Source organism: Pygocentrus nattereri, chromosome 17 (assembly GCF_015220715.1).
Source record: "Pygocentrus nattereri isolate fPygNat1 chromosome 17, fPygNat1.pri, whole genome shotgun sequence".
Lineage (NCBI taxonomy): Eukaryota > Metazoa > Chordata > Actinopteri > Characiformes > Serrasalmidae > Pygocentrus > Pygocentrus nattereri.
The window spans coordinates 2,528,704-2,549,821 of record NC_051227.1 but is presented as its reverse complement, the minus strand read 5'-3'; the positions used below and the strand labels follow the sequence as shown (position 1 = coordinate 2,549,821).

General features: G+C 38.1%; 1 protein-coding gene across 1 annotated transcript in view; it reads right to left on the bottom strand.

The window, feature by feature from the left end:
• Window positions 1-5,385: 5,385 nt before the first annotated feature.
• Window positions 5,386-21,118, bottom strand: part of scn4ba (sodium channel, voltage-gated, type IV, beta a) — a 29,636-nt gene continuing 13,903 nt past the window's right edge. Inside the window, exons 2-5 of the mRNA XM_017708891.2 lie at window positions 11,851-12,014; window positions 11,158-11,377; window positions 10,339-10,468; window positions 5,386-8,357 (exon numbers count right to left, since the gene is read on the bottom strand). Of these exons, the coding sequence (XP_017564380.1) occupies window positions 8,264-8,357; window positions 10,339-10,468; window positions 11,158-11,377; window positions 11,851-12,014 (608 nt within the window). The 3' untranslated portion in view covers window positions 5,386-8,263. The remainder of the gene's footprint in view (window positions 8,358-10,338; window positions 10,469-11,157; window positions 11,378-11,850; window positions 12,015-21,118) is intronic.

Genomic DNA, 21,118 nt, shown 5'->3' with positions numbered 1-21,118 from the left:
GCAATGTTTAATATTTTCTTCCTCGAGAAACTCTTGGAACAGTGTAATAAGTGCAGTAGCATAGTGAGATTACAAAAGACAACAACTTTCGCTTTTATGCAAACATTTATTTCTTAGAATATTCCTTTTAGGTTTTTTTGTACAGTCTACTACTGAGGTGCATAGTCATGAAGGTCAAGGAAGATGGTTACAGGACATTGATGGACACTGTTACAGAGAAAGGTTTGAGTAAGTAAGAGTTGCACTTTCACTTTCTGGAGTATGTGTTTGTAAGTGAGGGTTGTAAGCATTTTCAGAGGGCTCAAAGACGGGGAAGACAGGATTGAGCCGTTACTTCATGCAGAAACTTCACGGCTCTGTTAGAGGAGCAGCGCAAACAAATATGCTAACATGGCTAACGGCGACAGAAAAAAAGTGGCCACCAATTAGCTTAGCATGATCCAATTTGCATCACACCAATTGGTGGATATTCGCTTTCTTTCACCGCTAGCAATGTAAGCATTTCTGACCAAAACATTCCTTAAAGAAGGCTGGATCCCTTTTTTTGGAACAGTTTACAGGTCTGTGTAATATGGGGATAGTTATAGCTCCAGGCTCCAATTTCGAAGTCACTAACTGCGTGTAAAATGTATACATGTAAATACTCTGTGTTAAAATCTTTAAAATCGTAAAACGCTTCATGGCGTAATCAGCTAGATTTTATGTGATGCTCCTGTAAATTCGAGCTTTAGACTGGAGCTGCAGTCCAGCTAGAGAGACGGCAGGGGGCGACAATGCGCTCTGTAGTGGAATGTGTGGAGCACAGAGCGGATCTCACATACTCGTGGCTTGGCAGTGAGAGACGGAGCCGCTCAGGCAGTAAAATCCAGTTTCACTAATCTCATCATTTTGTCGGCTGAGGTTTGAAAACACTAAAGGATCGCATCACGTCTGGTGAAGATCTTAAAATGAAAGCTCATTATTACGCATTTCCAAATACGTAGCCTTACAGTAATGCCTGGTTACTTGTTTGCCAAGGAGGTATGTCTACCCTCGAATGACTTTTCCATTGCTCTAAATTTCTACCACGCTAAAAACAAACGGAAAGTATAACGTTAGCCTATTTTTTTTTCTCAGTTGTAAGCCAAGCATTTTCGTGAGCTGAATCTAACGGTACACGTTGCACAAATGGTGTAATATACAGGGGATAAGTGGGAGTATTCCGTTGTTTGGCTGCGTGTTTTTTGTTTTTTATTTTTTTTGTAGAAAGTTCGGTTTATTTACATGTCTCTAGGCGTTGGAGTGCAATGAGCAAGTGCGCCAGCCAGGCTGACGATGCGCTGCAGTTATGCGGCACTTCTAGCGCAGAGGCTGCCTAATCAGACATGGCCAGCTGAGCCCAGAGAGAACGCGGTCATACGAGCTACTGGTTGAGTTCATGAATACAGGCGTAATCAGCAGAGCCCAGATAATTCGAAACTAATGGCTACGCCGCAGTCAGTTTAAGAGGAAGCCGGCCACTGCTATGCCTCCCATTATAACCCCCACCCCTCCAAAACAAAGGACTGCAAAACTAGAGGGCGCCCCCGGGCGAATCCTCAGTTAATGTGCATGAAGGAAGGTGGGTGGCTAAATATATAAACAAATAAATACGTTTTCTAGCCATTCATGTAGAAGCATCCTTTAAGGTGTGTAGCCACAGGCAGGCCTATGGAGGTTGATTACAGGCCTGCTCCAAAGAATGAGAAAACCAAAACATTTTATGAGTGAAATCGGATTTGTATTCTTTGAGCGCCGGCACTGTATTTTGGCATTTGTCATTATGCTTTTCACCTTATTTTCTCAGCTGTCCAGACACTTCTAAGCGACCCCTGCTGTCCACCGTCTGATTTGAACTGTTGTTTTTCTCTCCGCTGGCTGATTTCAACTTTTAATTATTCATTATCTCTTCACTGAGCAAAATTTGTGCCGTGTGGTAGACGGACGCATGCTTTACACTGCAGGGTGCTGTTGGTTAATGAAGTTTTGGTTAGATTTATGTGAATCCAGCATTCGGTTGAAAAAGCACTAAAAGCACCAGAAAATATAACAGCAGAGTTATACTTTTATGCTTTTCATGCTGTTCTGTGAAGATGAGGGCATTTGTCGGTATAAAATGTGTTGACCAATTACACATTACAATTGTGTTCTATTGAAACTCATTCATTTAGGTCTCAGGAGCGCCCTCTAGCATCTGACTGACCGTGAAGGCATTACAGAGTGGCAGTTCTCTTCACTAGAAACTCTCTGGCTACACCACACCAGACAGCAGGCGTCGAGTTCAACCAAAGGGGTTGGGTGACTGGGGGGCTGTGGAATTACGTTCAGTTTTTCACATGAAAGAACAACACAGAGTTGGAGCAATGGAGTTGCGAGAAATGAATAAAAACAACGAATAAGTCATTAAAAGATGCTTTCAGTTAAAAGACCATATGAATTCTCCAGAATACATAGGCATGGGTTTGAGACATGCAGGCACCATTTTTTTTAACTGTATTGCTTTTCTGGAAAAAAGAAAATCATCTTATCATTCACTTATATGAACTTTATCACATAATGAAGTTACACTAAGCCTATTTTTGCTAAGGCATGCTTAAGCAATTAATTGTAGAAAGTATTCATGTAGTATGCGGTATCATATATTAAAAGCCTATGCATGCTTAAGCAAATAAAATAATGACAAGAGGATCAACAACAATAAAAGGCTTAGCTATGAAGATGGACAGTCTCTACTACTGACTTCTACATTTCTATTTCTGGCATTCAAATTTGCTGATCTAAACCTTTCATTCATTGACTTTGCCATTTCTTCATGTCACATTACATAAAGTTCTGACATACATGTGTTGTGTAACAACAGAGATCATAAAGGTGTTCATGAAAACGAAAACACAGCGGTTCTGAAGTTTCGCTATAGGTAATAACAATTTCTGAGGACATCAACAACAGCAGGGACAGTTAACACCAACCACATCAATACAAAAAATTTGTACATCAGTGCATTTGGCGGACAGAACGGCACCAAACCCTTACAGCAAATGTCAAAACCATTCCGCACAAACAACTGGATGTATTGTAGGGTCTGCATTCTACAAAGAATGTAAGAATCTGCAGTTATTGCTGTCATTTTATAAGACATGAGGTAAATCAGATATCTATGGCATACTTTCTTCTAAACAGAAAGCCAAACCCACTCGACTTCAATTCAATAACAAACAAAGACAATGAAGAATGAAAAAGGATTTAAAACCGCTCTGTCTAAAGCATCTCAAACAACTGAGACCGCCAGAGCCCCTGAATTCTGAAGTGTAATGGAAGACTGTTAAGTGTGTGCACTTGGTACAGATGGAGGATGTGTGTGTGTGAGAGAGAGAGAGAGAGAGAGAGAGAGATTATTAGTATGATACTGTGAGATTAAGGAAGTCTCTTGTTATGATGTTTGTGCCTTAATTTCAGTTTCATTGAAGTCATTCCATGTGACATTCATCATGTCCTACACTGCAGCAAACATTGCTTCTTACTTCCTACATTTCATATAGCCTATAATAACATTCTGTGTAACATAACTTATATTTACATGAGTAAAGTGCCCCAAATTACCCTCTGCTACCTTTGCGATATGCTTTTGGAATACAGTGAGAAAACTAGAGGGTTTCATTGCTATTACAAAGTGACATTCATCAATTTGATTGTAACTTGATAGTTCATACTCTCAGTGGTAGCAAAGAGGTATATTTGTAATTTCATATGGCAGCATGAACTTGAATGGAAGGATGGTTTAAGGATTTTCTGCTGACTCACAGCTAGCATGGAGCAACATAAATCAAAGGCTACACTCTGAAAAGTGCACAGAACTGCACATTTAAGGAACTTGTCACTTGGGCCTCAAAGACTAAGTCAACCATTATGCTCACAAGCATAATAAGGATCTAGACCTTGTCAGTTAACACTATTACCATGGGATCACATAACAAGCCCTTGTCCATTTATGTCACTTGATACATTAGGGATCACAGGTGGTTCCTATAGTATCTTTGTTTCTGAAATGATAACTAGCAACGTATAAGCCACCATCATTTTGCTTGTTTGGCACTAAAATGAAGAGGTCTAGTAAAGGTTGGTTTGTTTGGGAATTTTTATAAAGAGAAGCTTGTGATGAATTTAGGCTAGTAAGAATTTTGTGGCGGTGTACAATATATTTATTGGCCTGCCACTTCACTTAGACCCCATTAACGCATGGTCATTTCATGGAACTTGTATCTGGATCATATACTGATAAGATTTTAACCACATGCACATTACACTTATTGTCAAATGCAAAGTGCGACATCCTGAAATATGCTTGCTGTAGAGAATGCAATATACAAATCAGCACAACTCACAACAAAACTCTGTGTTATTCCTAGTCTGTTTATGTTTTTTGTGACTAAAAGTAAAGGCAAATAGTAGAAAAAAGACCCTAATGTTCTAGAATTCCGCTGTCTGTGTAATGGCACAGACTATATTGTATTCACTCACCCATCCATTGAATTCATTCAAATCATTCAATTATTCAAATCATTGAATTCAGGTTTTCTAGTCACTTCCATGGCCACCTAGGCCTGCAGAATGAGTCGCTCTCAGGAGCTCAGTGAATTCCAGCGTGATGTCCTCACTACTAAATATTCCTCAGCCACTGTCAGTGGGACTATAACAAAGTGGAAGCGATTGGGAACGACAGCCACGAAGTGGTCGGCCACGTAAAATGACAGAGCAGGGTCAGCGGATGCTGAGGGGCATAGTGCGCAGAGGTCGCCAACTTTCTGCAGAGTCAATCGCTACAGACCTCCAAGCTTCATTAGCCTTCAGATTAGCTCAAGAACAGCGTAGAGAGCTTCATGGAATGGGTTTCTATGGCCAAGCAGCTGCATCCAAGCCTTACATCACCAAGCGCAATGCAAAGCATTGAATGCAGTGGTGTAAAGCGCCGCCACTGGACTCTAGAGCAGTGGAGACGTGTTCTCTGGAGTGACGAATCACACTTCTCCGTCTGGCAATCCGATGGAAGAGTCTGGGTTTGGTGGTTGCCAGGAGACGGTACTTGTCTGATTGCATTGTGCCAAGTGTAAAGTTTGGAGGAGGAGGATTATGGTATGGGGCTGTATTTCAGGAGTTGGGCTCGGCCCCTTAGTTCCAGTGAAATGAACTCTTAATGGTTCTGCAGAACAAGAGATTTTGGACAATTTCATGCTCCTAACTTTGTGGGAACAGTTTGGGGACGGCCGCTTCCTGTTCCAACATAACTGTGCACCAGTGCACAAAGCAAGTGCACAAAGACATGGATGAGCGAATTTGGTGTGGAAAAATTTGACTGGACCCTGGAGTCCTGACCTCAACCCGAACACCTCTGGGATGAATTAGAGTGGAGACTGTGAGCCAGGCCTTCTCGTCCAACATCAGTGTCTAACCTCACAAATTTTAAAAGGCTTGGTAGGGTGACTTGCAGTGCACCAACATCATGTTTTTGTGGGGTTTTTTTTGCTCCTGTCTCAGAAATTCTTTTTAACAAATAATCTTGATAACAAAAAAGAGGCAGCAGGATGTTAGACTTAACGATAATAATGAGGGAGATTAAAAGTTAGGACTGCCAATGAATCATTGCTTATCAATGCTAATAACTAATAGCATTGCTAGCTTAGCCTTTTTAGTTGTTGTTTAAAAGTTAGGCTTATTTGTAGAGGTTGTTGTGTGTATATATGTGCTGGGGTGTGTGGGACTCACTATTTAAGATGGCTCCCCTCTACTTTTGTACAACATGGTAAAAATACATTAAAAAAAAAAAAGATATATAATATAAAAGTATATATAACGTCTGTCTGATTATCGTCCTGACAGAGAAGATGCATGAAATGACCAGGTGTAAAGAGGGTCATAGATTTTAGGTATCATTTTTGTGTCCGCATTTTGGTCAGAAATCCTATTCAGGATTGAGGAAATACAGAATGAGAATGCGGAAATACAACAAACAACAGTGGGTCAAGGGGGTCACCGGCATCATGATGCCTGGAAGGCATAACAGTTTCTAACATTTTTATACTCGCCCTGGTTCTTTAGTATCCCCTGCAGTACACTTTTTAAATATTATCCTTTCTCCAACATATATAACTTTCAGTTAGTTAACAAGCTCAGTTAATTAAAAGACTTCCTGGCTTTACAAGGATGTTTTAGGCCAAGGAAAACACTAAACAGTGTTTTGCAGGGGCACACCGAGACCATGACTGAGAAACAACAGGGGTTTTGACATTGCAAATAACAATTATCTATGACCTAGCCATCTTCTGAGCAAGTGTGGTGAGAAGTGAGCATTGAACAGTACATGTATAAAATCATCCACATGCTTTTTTTTTTTCTGCGTTAAAAATGCATTGGTTAACTTGTTAAAAGCAGCATCAGTAAGGATCATTCATTTTCTGCAGGGTACTGTATTTTTTTGGGATTGTCTCACTATACTAAGGGGATTTTTTTTATAGGAAGCTCTTTTTCATAGCAGTTAGAAAGCTCCCTAGAAGCAAAGGGAGTTTGAAGCATTTGCAGGCACCTGTGTTTCATCTAAACAAGGATGCTAAACCCAACTGTCTTGGAAGGCCATGATACTAATTCAGTTTAGTCATTTCCCAGCTCTAACACATCTATTTCAACTCCTCACATATCCATGCTACACCAACCAGCTTGAAAGGAAAGCATTTTAAACTGGAAAGTCAGTGTTATCAGTTGACACTAAACAACCTGCACAACAATGAGTATCCACAATGATACATACACTCAATAATCCGATCATATATGGATTTCTGCAGTTATCCGATTATTGACATGGTCATGTAAACACCAGACTCCAATCTATAAATCCGATTAAGAGAGCAGAATTTTAGCTCAGTAATCATATTTGTCAGTGCGTGTAAACTCGCACTCCGATTTCTATCGGATTTCTAAGTCTACGCATGCACGGGAACAGATGGCGTCACATCTATTTCTGTGAGTTTATTGGCTGGTTGCAAAGTAGAAATCTGATGACTCATGTAGACCCAGAGTTTCCCGTTATTTGATTACTCAAGAGCATATAAACGTGTTGATCAAATTACTGACAAAATCTGATTATCTGCAGCAATCGGATTATTAGGTGCATGTAAACGCACTCACTGTCTCATTAGGTTAAATGGTATTTTTAACCATGTTTTGTAAAACAGATTCAACCTTGTGACTTGTGGCTAAGAAAGAATGCAATTGTAGGCGATGCATGAATAGCCCTTCATGAGCTGAAGCAAGCATGTTAGAGCAAGGAAAATGTCTTGCACTGCAGTGCAATGGACCTCCTGGACTTGTGTTTGACACCCCTGTTCTAAAGCAAAAAAAAAGAATAAAAGAAAGGATAAAAGAAGACGAAGAAGAAATAACAAAACAGAGCTGGGCTGGATCTCCCTTTGTAGCTCAGACAGCTCAGATCTCTCACAAATTCCATCAACATTATTCCCCTTTGTATCCTTAGTACAACTTATTTGACAAGTCATATGTAGTGTACTCATGTTGCTCTTCACTGCTTGATCCACACATGCAGACCAGTAAGGGTGAGTGACACTTGGGCCACATGCTTTAGCTGCGTGAATGTGTGGTAAACATCCAATCTAAGAGGCACTGTTGACTTTGTGTAAATTTACATATCAATTATTATTATTATTATCATTATTTGTTTATTTATATATATTTTTTTGGTCAGAAAAAGTTTGGCTGTGTTTTGTCTTTGAAGAGTGATCCTGGCTTAAAAGTACTTGGAATGCTGTTTTAGTGCTTTTTAAATGTTTGTCTTGAACATCTTGTTCTTGTGCTGATTAATGAAGTAGTGTGGCAGTTTATTATCAATGGCAGTGTAAGTTATTTGTGTGTCACAAACAGATCTGAGCAGAGTACAACACATGCTTGAGCAGTGGCTTGGAAGCAAAACAGCATTAATTCTAAAGAACTCACTAAGACAATTTTTTTCTTCAAAATGCTTTTTGATTCAAGCGTTGGCAAAAGGTGTGCGATCCAGCCCAAGCATTATATGCTTCAACTTTTAAGCACAGTCTAAAATATATATGAATATTTTCACATTTTCTATTTTGCCATAAGATAAAGATAAAACAGTCCATTGTTATAGCTTTCTCACTATATAGTCATTATGCAAGTGTACATATATACATTTGCTGATTTACACACATTCGCATACTTAAATTCATGCCTTTGGTGATGCTTTGTTGTCTGCTTTGGAACCCGAAAGGCCATTTTCTGTGTTGTCATTCCCTGAAGAGCTCACAAGGCACTCTTTACTGTAAAGGGCAGAGGAAGAACACAAGGGTGTGAGAAACAGAGTGATAATTTGTACATTGTGGAGGAATGAAGGCACTTAAACAAAGGTCATTGAATATGTAAAGATTCCAGGGCTTGACCAAATTCACTGTTGTATTGTTTTGGCATATTAAGTTAAGATTAAGTGATACTTTTTTGATCCCACAAATGGGGAAATTCCACCTCCACATTTAACCCATCCATGAAGTGAAACACCACATACACACTAGTGAAGACACACACTAGGAGACAGTGAGCACACTTGCCCGGAGTGGTGGGCAGCCCTATCCACGGCGCCTGGGGAGCAGTTGGGGGTTAGGTGTCTTGCTCAAGGACACCTCAGTCATGGACTGTCGGCCCTGGGGATCGAACCGGCAACCTTCTGGTCACAGGGCCAGTTCCCTAACCTCCAGCTCACGATTGCCCCAATCATATCATATTATACCCCAGATATTTTAAATGAACATGTTAAATGTGCAGTTGCTACTTTTTATTTAATGTGAGGATTGATACACCAATAAAATATAGATGGATTCAGCAATGTTGATTGGCATGTCTTATAAACAAAATGTAACAGAAAATAAAAAAGTGGCATTATGCACACTTCCTCTCTCTTCCTCTGATGTCTTCTACACATCTCCTCTCAAATGTGATAACAGAAACATCCGATACCAGAGAAATGTGTAAAAAACATAGATAAAATATTTTAGATGCTAACTTATTAGTTAAATATAAAATATTGATTTAACTGATTAAAAATATTTCTGTATACACCTCAGCTTATTATTATTTGTTTAATTTAAAACGGAGGTAACTTGGCTTCCTTAAAATGTTTTTTTTTTTCATTTAACGAGTTAACAGTATGTAACACATTGTTCTGCCTGCCATCTTGCTATTTTTCTCCATTGCACTGTGTGTCTTGCCCACACAACTCTCTTCTCTATTAAGTTTGAGGTGAGGGCAAACATCAAAAATTCCTCCTACAGCTTTCAAGCTAGAACCATAAAACTTTGCAGCCTATACCTGAAAAGGTTGCGTGTGCTTTATAAAAGGTGCAGTGTGTCCCTTTCCAAGTGTGTAATAGAATAGAACCTACACTCTCAGAAAAAAAGGTACGACACTGTCACTGGGGCAGTACCCTTTTCGTCACTGTGGTGGTACCCTCGGGGTACATCTCAGTACCTTGAAATGATATTTTCTAAGATGTATTGACTCCACACACCCAGTCTCATCGCCAGGCTTTTTATTAAATGGTTCTGTTTTTAAAAAAATAGTTCATAAAAAGATAAAAATGTCTACTTTTCCATTGGGAAATACTTATGTAAGTTACACAATTGGACCTTAAAACCACTGTTGTGCCTTTGAGGGAACGTTTACATTGTTTGTACCTTGATGAATGAATCATGTAACCTGCGTAGTACCTTTATTTCTAACAGTGTACAGTGTGATGTTTTCACTTCTTTGATGACAAGGATTCCCCCTTCCTTGCTTTTTCTCATACAAACTAATCACAATCATCATAATAATAAAGTCCATCTTCAATTTGTCAATATTTTGAGTTCTCAAATAAATAGGTCCTTGATTGGTTAGAATGAAATATTTACTTATGTCCTTTTTGAACGGCATGGCACAAGCTGTTGCCGATAGTGAACAGGGAAATGGTGAGAAAGTCATTCAGCGTTCAGGCCTGATCTCTTCTCACTATTTATGACAGGACGTTTTTCTCTCCAGACACAAAGGGTTCTTTATTTCTCCTCATTCTCTGAAACTGACGTGTACTTGCCCAAGATATCACAAACATTCCAGCCCGAAACAGTACTTTCGCTCTTGATGTAGGATATGATGGACTAAAAAACCTTGCAGTCTCAGTAACGCAATTAATGTTTGTAGGGAAAGGGCAATTCAGAATACAGCATGTGTTAGAGTCAGTTTGAAATAGAGAAAAATATCAGTCTGACTTACTTCTTCTCTTGAGCCTTGTTGAGAAAGTGCACAACTATTGCCTTTATGACCATAACTATAATGATCAAACCGATTAGGCCCCCGACCACGGACATAATGATGATAGTCAGTGTGTTGTCCACTTCCTTTACTGATCACAAATGAGAGGAAAAGAAGAGGTTTACTCAATAATGTTTTATAGACTATATTTTGTTTTAAAAGATAAAATAAAATTTTTCAATTCGACATTTGGTCAAGCTTGAGCTAGGATGACCAGATCTAGACTGTTCAGTCAGAGTAAAAGCAAAACTTTTTTTTTTTTTGTGGGATGAGGCAGGGGTGTTAGTTATTAGCTGTAACCCACAGTAAATTCTTTTTATAAGCTATATTAACATTCAGCACATTAATCACATTGCAATAGCGTTCAACTAATCTTAAGTGAGAAAATAAGTGATATAAACAAACTACTGATACTTTGTTATATTGTTATATATTTTTTTACTAATATTCTATTATATTTCCAGCCTTTCGACCAGTTCATTTAACAATGTGTATAAACATTACATTGTTTTGTTTACACCAGAAGTGACTATCAATTTTCTGTTTTGTCGCACTATAAATGTGGGATGGTCATCATAACTTCAGCTTGTGACACAAGCTTGAACAATCATCATGCACAGAGTAGTTTAGGCTAGGCTTAAAGGAATAGCTTGACCATGTTAAAAAGGAATTTCACTAACATTTGTTTTGACACTAGTTGCAGTTGATTTCACACTTGGTTTTTGATTAAAATATTCGGTTAATTCTCATTTCACAATCAGGTGTAGAAACAGGACTCACACTGATCCACTACGATGAGGGTGAACACAGCACTATGGTTTCGGTCCTTCTCTTTGGGGTTGCGGGCAAAGCAGATATATTCGCCCTCATCCTCAAAGGTGACGTTCCACAGCAGGACGGAGATATTACTGTCCTTACTGGAGCCCACAAACTCCAGCCGATCGTGGTAGATCTTCACATGGGGCTCCACACCCTCAGCTGGAATCACTGCTTCACAAAGCTGAGGAGAGAAATGCATTACTAACATATGGAAAAGCACTATGAATTGCCATTTGGTTTGAATTTTCAGTGTTCAAAATGTTCATAAAATTTGAACTCAAAGAATGAATTACATTAAGTTAAGAATTACATTTGAGACCAACCCTAATTTCATCCATTGGATACTTTCTTTGATCATCTGTTCATAAGACATAAAAGTAATTTTACTTGTACTTTACTTTGTTTTCAAACCCAGGGTTCCATGCCATTATCAAACATGATGTGAAAGACCACCCGAACAGTAAAAGGCAAAGCTGGTCTATATATAATTTTGATCTTAGAGCAGTGGTCTCAGTGATAAGCCTTATGTATACCTAAAAAAATTTTCTGTCTTAATTTCATTATTCACTATTTATATAATAACTTCAGTGTAATATGGGTGACACTTTGAGGGTGGTCTGACCCAAAATTGTGTGAAAATGATGAATATTTTACCTTCACCATCGTGCCATTGTCATTGTAATGCCAGTTGAAGTACAGGTTCTTGATGCCAATGCAGCTGGAGTAGGTACAGGGTAAAAGCACAGAGCTACCATTCATCACCTCAACAAAGTGAACCTTTCCCACTGACACCTCTAAGGCCTGAGTACACCATACTCCTAAGAGAGAGAGAGAGAGAGAAAGAGAGAGAGAGAGAGAGAAATTAGATATAGTAATTTTATAGTGAGATCAGTACTCCATACAGTACATATAGAGTAATTATTGCTCTGATTGTAAAAATCTATCAGAATGTCCTGCAGCTAGTGCTGAGTCATATAACAACCTCACTATGCAGTAAAGTATAATGTTATAAAATATATAGTATCTCACAGAAGTGAGTACACCCCTCATATTTCTGCGTTTTATTGCATCTTTTCATGGGACAACATTATACGTTTACTCTCTTCTGAAAATAACTCAACACACAGCCATTAATGTCTAAATAGCTGCCAACACAAGTGAGTACACCTCACAATGAACCAAATGTCCAAATTGTGCCCAATTATGCCCAATTGTGTCGTTGTAGAATTACAAGGTTCCAGGTGTTAATGGGGAGCAGGGCTGGTAAAGCTGGTGTTTTAGGTACAATTCTCTCACACTGGCCACTGGATATTCAACATAGCACCTTATGGCAAAGAACTCTATGAGGATGTGAGAAATAGACTTGTTGCTCTCCACAAAGATGGCCTAGGCTATAAGAAGATTGATAACACCCTGAAACTGCGCTAAAGCACGGTGGCCAAAGTCATACAGCGGTTTTCCAGGACAGGTTCCACTCAGAACAGGCCTCAACGGGTCAACTGAAGAAGCTGAGTCCACGTGTTCAGCGTATATCCAGAGGTTGGCTTAAAAAAGTCGCATGAGTGCTGCCAGTATTGCTGCAGAGGTTGAAGAAGTGGGAGGTCAGCCTGTCAATGCTCAGACCATACACTGCACAATGCATCAACTCGGGCTGGCTTTTCTGAAGCTGATGCACAAGAAAACCTGCAAACAGTTTGCTGAAATCAAGCAGTCCAAGAACATGGATTACTGGAACCATGTCCTGTGGTCTGAGAAGACCACAATAAACTTGTTTGGCTAAGATGGTGTCCAGCATGTGTAGCAGCGCCCTGGTGAGGAGTACCTAGACAACTGTCTCTTGCCTACAGTCAAGCATGGTGGTGGTAGCATCATGGTCTGGGGCTGCATGAGTGCTGCAGTTCATTGAGGGAAACATGAATTCATAAAATTATCATAAAAGAATGTCTCTTTTAATTACTTTGTTTACAAATTACCATTTTATTATGCAGACTTTTTGAAATATCAGTGAAATTCCCCAGCACACCTTATTTGATCTGATAAAGGATTGATAGGCTGAATGAATTAACTGTGAATAGTCAACAAAGTTTTGAAAATGGTTAAGCTAACACAGTGACTAACCCTCATAGTGCCACTGGGCAAGGACAATTTGCCTACAGTGACCAGCATGCTTGGCACTAGCTGTCATTACACAGTGTTGTATCATACACTATTTTAACAGCTGTGAGGTTAAATGACTGTCATGCTTACAAGAGCTTTGTAGATGCCAGCATGCTGTGCATGTGCCAGTTTGACAGATATGTGTAGACAGGCTTGTTCAGTAAACTGTCCAACAAGCAAACTTCAGTCATCGATACACAGCAATATCATATGAGAACATGAGTAAGACTGTGTGGCAGGGAGAACAAGCAAACAGAAAGTAATAACTTCTCACACCAAACATGGGACATGTAAATAAAATGTGAGGCAAAGAGAGAGGGAGAGGGCAAATAGGTGTGAGGTTGGGGAGGTGAGGTTTGGGGGGCGGGGGTTGACTTGCACTCTGGTATTCTCAGCACGTGGTTTAGCGTCAGCCTGTGCTCAGTGGCTATTTTTAAACCCCTGCAGCCCCATCTCAATATTTCATTCCCTGGAAAGATACTATTTTGCCATGCGTGTGTATGAGGGAGTGTGGGTGTACCTGAGTACATGTTTGGGTAGGGGGTTGGCATGGAATCAAGGGAGCACTGGTAAACAGAGCAGAGTCAATAAATGAAATAAATAAAGGCCAAGTAAACCCAGGCAGTTAGCTGATTTCACTGCATGGTCCAATGCAACAAAACATTTGGCAGATTATCCAATCCAATCCACTAAGCGTAATCACACTATCAAGCATCGACTTTCATGGGAATATTATTGTGTTGTTATTTGGAAAACTCAAATAACAACACAATATTACTTCCTATGAAAGAAAATTTGCCTTTTACACCGATACACACTGATCAGATGTAAGATTAAAAACAACTTCTTGTTTCTACACTCATTGTCCATTTTATCAGCCCCCCTGGTGATACATGTGTACTTTATAGTTCTACAATTCTAGACTGTATCTAACAATTCCAGACAATCTGTTTGCTGCTGTGCATACTTTGTTAAACCCCTTTTACCCTGTTCTTCAATGTTCACAACTTCCACAGGACCACCACAGAGCATGTATTATTTGAAATGGTGGTGGCATGTTAGTGTGTGGCACAGGAAAGAGTGGATCAGACAAACTCATGCTGCTGGAGCTTTTAAACAATGTGTCCCCTCACTATCCACTCTATTAGACCTTGTAGATGTAAAGTCAGAGACAATAGCTCATCTGTTGCTGCACAGTTTGCGTGGATCATACTCTAATCCACCAATGGTCACACTATGCCACCCAAAGGATGCTATTGGCTGTATATTTTTGGTTGGTGGACGGTTTTCAATTCAGCAGTGTCTTATTTATATTTATTTATATTCTCATTAGTTGGAAGGAACAACAAAAGGAGACAAAATTAGCAAGTTTTTTTGTATATTTCTTTTTATATAGCAGTATGAATAAGTTAACCTTAGGGAGTTACGATGTACATGGGTTAAATCATCCTATAAATAGAGGGAAAAAAAAGTGTGAAACACACACTGCTCCATAGCATTGCTTCAGGAAACTCATCTAACAGAAAATTAGCATAGAAAAGTTGTGGCAGTCTTGGTAAATAGAACTTTGTGTTTCATGCTGGAAAAAAGGTTTATAGACACAAACAGCTGAGACGTTTTAAGGGTTAGATGTATAGGCAATGTGGAGGTCTCAATTTTGAAGATTAGAAGACTGTGTAACTGCTGTGTTTATGTATGTTATCTGACTGTGTGGCTCACAGATCACAGCATGTTAAATGTCTCTGCACCTTATTCTCACTATCTCACGTCCAGAAATGTGTGTTGTGTTGGTGCTGCACTGTCCTGTCTGTTTACTGTGTCTAATGAATGTTTAATTTATTGTATTTATTATATTATATAGTTTGCACACTACGTCTGCACTTTGTACTTTTTGTTCCTTGTGGCACCGTGTTGTTCCTGGAGGAACGAAATTTTACTCCACTATGTACTTGTACATAGATGGAATGACAATAAAAGCCTCTTGACTTTACTTGACTTGAAATAAAGACTCAAGCTTTTTTTACAGAGACTGCAACAGTTGTAGCTGATAACTCAAAGGGATCATTAGGGGAAGATTTTAGTTGTGTGACGCAGTCAATGGACTTCTTTCCCAGAAATCTAATGCAGTCACTGCCATTGTAAAGGAATAAGGGCTTACAGATGTGTGGCTGATACACCCTAAAGAGAAAGACTTTTCTCAAAATTACGTGACAGTTACTCCCAAATTAATTACTTTCTACATCTCAAACATCGGGGTTGCCATATTGGGCCTATGATATGTTCAAATCATGGACCAATAATTATGGGATACCAAAAAGTATTTTGAATATTGGAGGCAAAATGTGCCTCTGTTAACTAATCCTGAGATAGACAAGACAAATTGAGGTTAATGACAATAAAAAAGTATCTCCATCTATTTTATGTGAAAGGACTAAAGCAGTTTTAAACACCCCCTCCAGTGAAAATCAAGTTTTAAAACTTGTTAGCATGTTTATGTGATGCCTTTTATATGCTAGAAGACACAACATGAGCGAAATAAGTAGTCAGTGCCATTACGTAGTACGTAGGAGTATTTCTGCTTTGAAACTTCAGTGCACCAGTGACAGTGACTGATTTGCAAATTTTAATCAAAGACAGATGGGGTTTTTCAAGTTATATTGAAGCTAGACACTGTTCCATCTATTTACTATGGGGATGCAAAGAGTTCAAGACAACTGGTAACTTCATTTTTCTTGTGTTTTATCTGTTGACTGTGTACAACAAATATACAAATCTGAAGTCAGCTTCTTATATGAGAGCTTCTCATTCGAATTTTCATGTTCCACCTTAAATGGTGCAGCATGAAGATGGCCTGAGCTGCAAAAATGTAACTCATTTTTCCCAATTAATGTGGAATAGGAAAATCCAGACAAGAAGCTGATGAATAAAATAATAACAAACCTGCAATGTGCCAGATAAAGTTAGACATTGGTAGATTTATAAGGTACATGATGATTCATGTCAAATACTAAGAGGACACTCTATATGACTTCAGGATGTTGACAAAGAAAGTTAGGGCAAACATTGCTCAAAAAGTTTGTCAGATTTGTCAGGCTGTATTCATTACGATATTCATTATGATAATTTTGGCCTAAAATGACTTTGGGGTTGTTCACAAAGAAAGTGTGTCATTGTTAAAGTTGTCCTCATATGCTGCTGCTATAGTGTTAACAAGATAAGGTTAGCTAATTCAAGTACATATAGAATGTGGAAAAAGCTACATTCAGGCAGAAAGACCTGAATGCAGACTTCTATTTGCGTATTCATAGCTCCATGTATACCTAATGAAAGCAACATTTAAAGCATTGAGGGATTATTTTCTAGTAAGTAACTTCAATAAATGAAATTTTGATGAATAGAAATGAACTTTTAGGGGTTTCATTGATGCCTGAAGAGGGTCTTTAAATTGAGAAACTTCCTCAAGTTTGAAAAAGGGTGCAGAAAAAAAAACAGGAAGAGCTAGAGGACCAGATTCAGAGATTAGAGCAGGAAAACAAACAAACAAAAAACAAAGAACAAAAATTTAAACAACTGAAACCACTGATGTGACCTCAGTGATTTAAATCAATGATATTATGAGATGGGGAACAAGGCAAGTCTTTTGTCAGCTTTCCAGTTAGAAAAGCAAGCCATGCCATGTCTAATCTGTAACCCTTCCTCTAAAACCATTTGCTCACCCAAAAGATATTGCAAATGCCATCTCTGATTTTTATGCAGAACTATTTAACTCTCCCTTCATAGAACAAAAGGTGAAAAACATTTTCTTAAACATTTTTTAGCTGAGACTCAAACTGCCTAGACTAATGGAAGTTGAGGCAGAACCCAGTACTGCATTAGAAATTGAAGAGGTTATTATAAAATGTAAGACTAACAAATCAGCTGGGATAGATGGGTACCCAGAGGAATTTTATTAGGGTTTCAAAAGAACTTATACCTATTTTTTTTAAAAACATTTTAATGATACTGTTACTGAGAAAGACCTGTCTAAGATCTGGTCAGAAGTGATCTTCTCAGTTATGCATAAAGAAGGGAAAGACCCCACCAACTGTGCACATATAACCCGATAAGCTTACTTTGCACAGGCATTAGATACTAAGTACAATATTGGCAAAAAGCAGACAAGAATGTCTGTTGTCATCATTAAGTACTCTGGCAGCACAGAAGAATTAGCAGAGCTAATAAAAATAAATCCTCAGATAATGGAAATATTAGAAATGGTGCTGTACATAAGAACTCTGTCCATGCTGATGATATTATGTTACAAATTGCAGAACCTCTAACATCTATTTCAGCCCTCCAACAATGTCAGGATATCAGGATACAATGTTAACAAATCAAAATCAGAAGCCATGCTGCGGGCAGAAAGCTGGACAAGTTCACTAAATGGGGACATTTTGCATAATTGGTCCAAATCAGCCTTTATGTATTTAGGTATCACTGTATTTGGGCATCCCACTTAAACATCACAGTTATGTGAAGCAAATTATGGTAAGCTACTAACATGACTGAGAGATGATTTGTCCCACTCTGGAGATTTTACCTTTATTTACTGGGCCAAATATAAACAATTTGAATGAATGTATTATTTAGGCTACCTTCAGTTTTTCAGTCTTTACCCATTTTTATCCCCTCACATATTTTTTAAAACAATAGAGTTTCTAAAGTTTATCTCAACATGCATATAGCAATACAAAAAATCAAGGGTCAGATTAAAACTTTTGTTCTAAAAGGGAATGTTTGAATTTGCCAAATCCAAAAATTATATTACTGGGCCAGTTGTTTTAGGTATTTACAATAAAGGCAATATTTGACTGCTCACAGATTGGAATGAACTAATGAAAGTACCTACCACCAATTGAAACTTTTCAATTGAAACGATCATAAAAAAATGTGTCACCATTATACCAAAGCTTACAATTGTCTTCGTCTGGAGACATTTTGGATATTAAAGAAAAATAGAAAATATAAAATGAATGTGAGAATTGAAAATACAACTTTCGAAGAACTGTGCAAGAAAGCAAACAAAGTGACCAGTAACCCAGCACAGAAAGAATCTGGATAGAAACTGAAAAAGAGATAATCTTTAATTCCTGCTCTATTGGCAGGGTACCATATTTAACTTTTATGACATTTTCAACTTGACTCATTATATTGCCTTGCTATTATGAGTGGCTACCACAACTGATGAGCACTAAACATCTGGACATATGTAAATGTATTTTTCATTTAATGTATTGGACAGCCCTACCAGTGTTATATGTAATAAATGCGCAACAATGTTAGTTACAAAAAAACAAAAATAAATAAATAAATATATTAGTTGTTATACTGAGTTATTGAATTATTGATTACCGGCCCCTAATGTAGAGACGCCACTGGCCGTATCTAAATTTGATAAAACACATTAGAGTTGTGCTGGATACACTGTGTCTGGATTGGAGACCATATTCATATTTTCTGGGTTTGTCCTGTGGGTATTCTTAAGGAATGAAATGCCATTTTAAATATTGACTAACCATTAAAACCTCTGGTTTATATTATTGGGGTAATCTCTGAAGGACTTACTGACTGACTTACATTCACAATATTCTCTTGCTGGTGGCATGAAAAGATGATCATAATGTTTTGCCTTAAACCACAGCCACCGACCATTTGGAGAGAGTGCGTTCATTCTTAAATGGCAGGATTCCAGGCTCTAACCCTCAGTGTCAGCTCCAAGGTCACTGGCCTCCCTCCTTACTGGCTATTGATTCCCTTAGACGCTCTACCAGAGATAGATGGCTGGCCATTATAGTGCACTTATTCATCAATGAGAGCACTCCAGAACTGAGAGGGCTCATTTCAGAGCCTGTCATCACCTTGGCATGTACATGTATACACACACACATACACAGACACACATTCTGTTGAAGCACAAAGGAAACTGTCAAATGGACAACTCTTTCCACTCAGGAAAAATGCTTCAGGTAGAACAATATTACAGTAATATTAGTTATGATGACAAAGTGGGTGTTTTTTCCCCTTATATCAGTTTTCATCATGTAAGTACATGCAGAATCCTTCCTCCTGTTTCATGATGCTTAAAATGCTAAATCAATCTGTTCACTGTGCCTCACTTTTAAGTAAACCAGATTATCTGCCAGATGCAGCTTTCACAACTAAAATAGCTAAATCAAACATCTGTTTATTTAGTAAATCTGCTTGTAAACAAGTTATTTAAAGAACAAGAATAATATGAAATGTGTGTAATATATGTATATATAAGGAACATATAATTTAAAAATATACATGTAGCATATAGTCTAATGGCAATGAGAGATGAATGGTTTTCAATATTGCTTTCATTCAACATTGAATAAAATTTTTGGGGGGTTAACTAAGCAATTCTAGCTAAGTAGCCTGATGGTGAGCTTATGCCATTCAGAGAAGATATGTTGCTTTAACTAATTACAGTAAATATCTGTAACAGATTTATGCCACTATATTGTTTCAAAATATACATACAAGTAAAATAATAAGAATATACTTGAAAGTTACTGAGCGATATAAATATGATGATGATGATAATAATAATAATAATAATAATAATTTCTATTATAGCACTTTTCATGCCAGTGGCAGCTCAAAGTGCTTTACAGACAGGTGATAAAACATAGTTATAGAAGAGATAATTAGTATTTCATTAGAATCAGAAGAAAAAGAAGAAGATTAAATTACAAGATAAACACCATGAGACATTCAGGTGTAATTAGATAAAGAGATACATTTTTAGGTGCTTCTTAAAAGTGAGCACTGAGTTTGACTGTCTAATAAAAGGTGGAATTGAGTTCCACAGTTTAGAAGCATAATGACTGAAAGAGGCCTCTCCACACTTTCTGTATTTTACAGAGGGTATTTGTAGAAGGCCACTATCTGCAGAACATAGATTACGTGCCGGAACATAAACAGACAGACACTCTGTGATGTAAGCAGGTGCTAGGTCACTTTGAGCTTTAAAGACTAGTAGCAGAACCTTGAAATCTATCCTGAATGACACAGGCAGCCAGTGCAGTTCCTTCAAAATGGGAGTGATGTGATCTCTCTTTTCAGTTTAGGTAAGGATGTGCGCTGCTGCGTTTTGTAAGGGATGTATAGTTTTCTTAGGAAGTCCAGTAAGAAGAGCATTACAGTAGTCTAGTATGCTTGTAACAAATTCATGAACAAGTTTCTCTGCGTCGCTCTGAGAGAGAAAAGGCCGATATTTATTTAGCCATATTTCTTAAATGATTAAAAGCTACTTTAGTGACGGTGTTTACATGCAGGGTAAAACAGAGCTCAGAGTCTAAGATCACACCCAGGTTTCATACTTCAGGTTTGGTATATGAAGCTAAAGAACCAAATTTCTCAAAAATCATTTTTCTCTGAGTTTCTGTACCAACGATCAGTAATTGAGTTTTTTTCATGTTTTAATTGTAGAAAATTTTGCGACATTTACTGAGAAATGTCTGAGACACAGCTGGTTAGGCTGTCGACAGAGTCTTGAAATTAACATAAGCAGTTCATCAAAAACTTCTAGAAAAAAAATGAGAAATGCATGAAGTCTCTATCTACAGTACCAGACTACTGAAGAGTTCTGAGACATTATGTGATCTCTGAGGGAGTATTTTGAATAAAAATTCAAGGTAGGTTTCTCAGGAGACGTACATAGGAAAGAGAAAATTGCTCTTGTCTGTTGCTGATTTCAAAT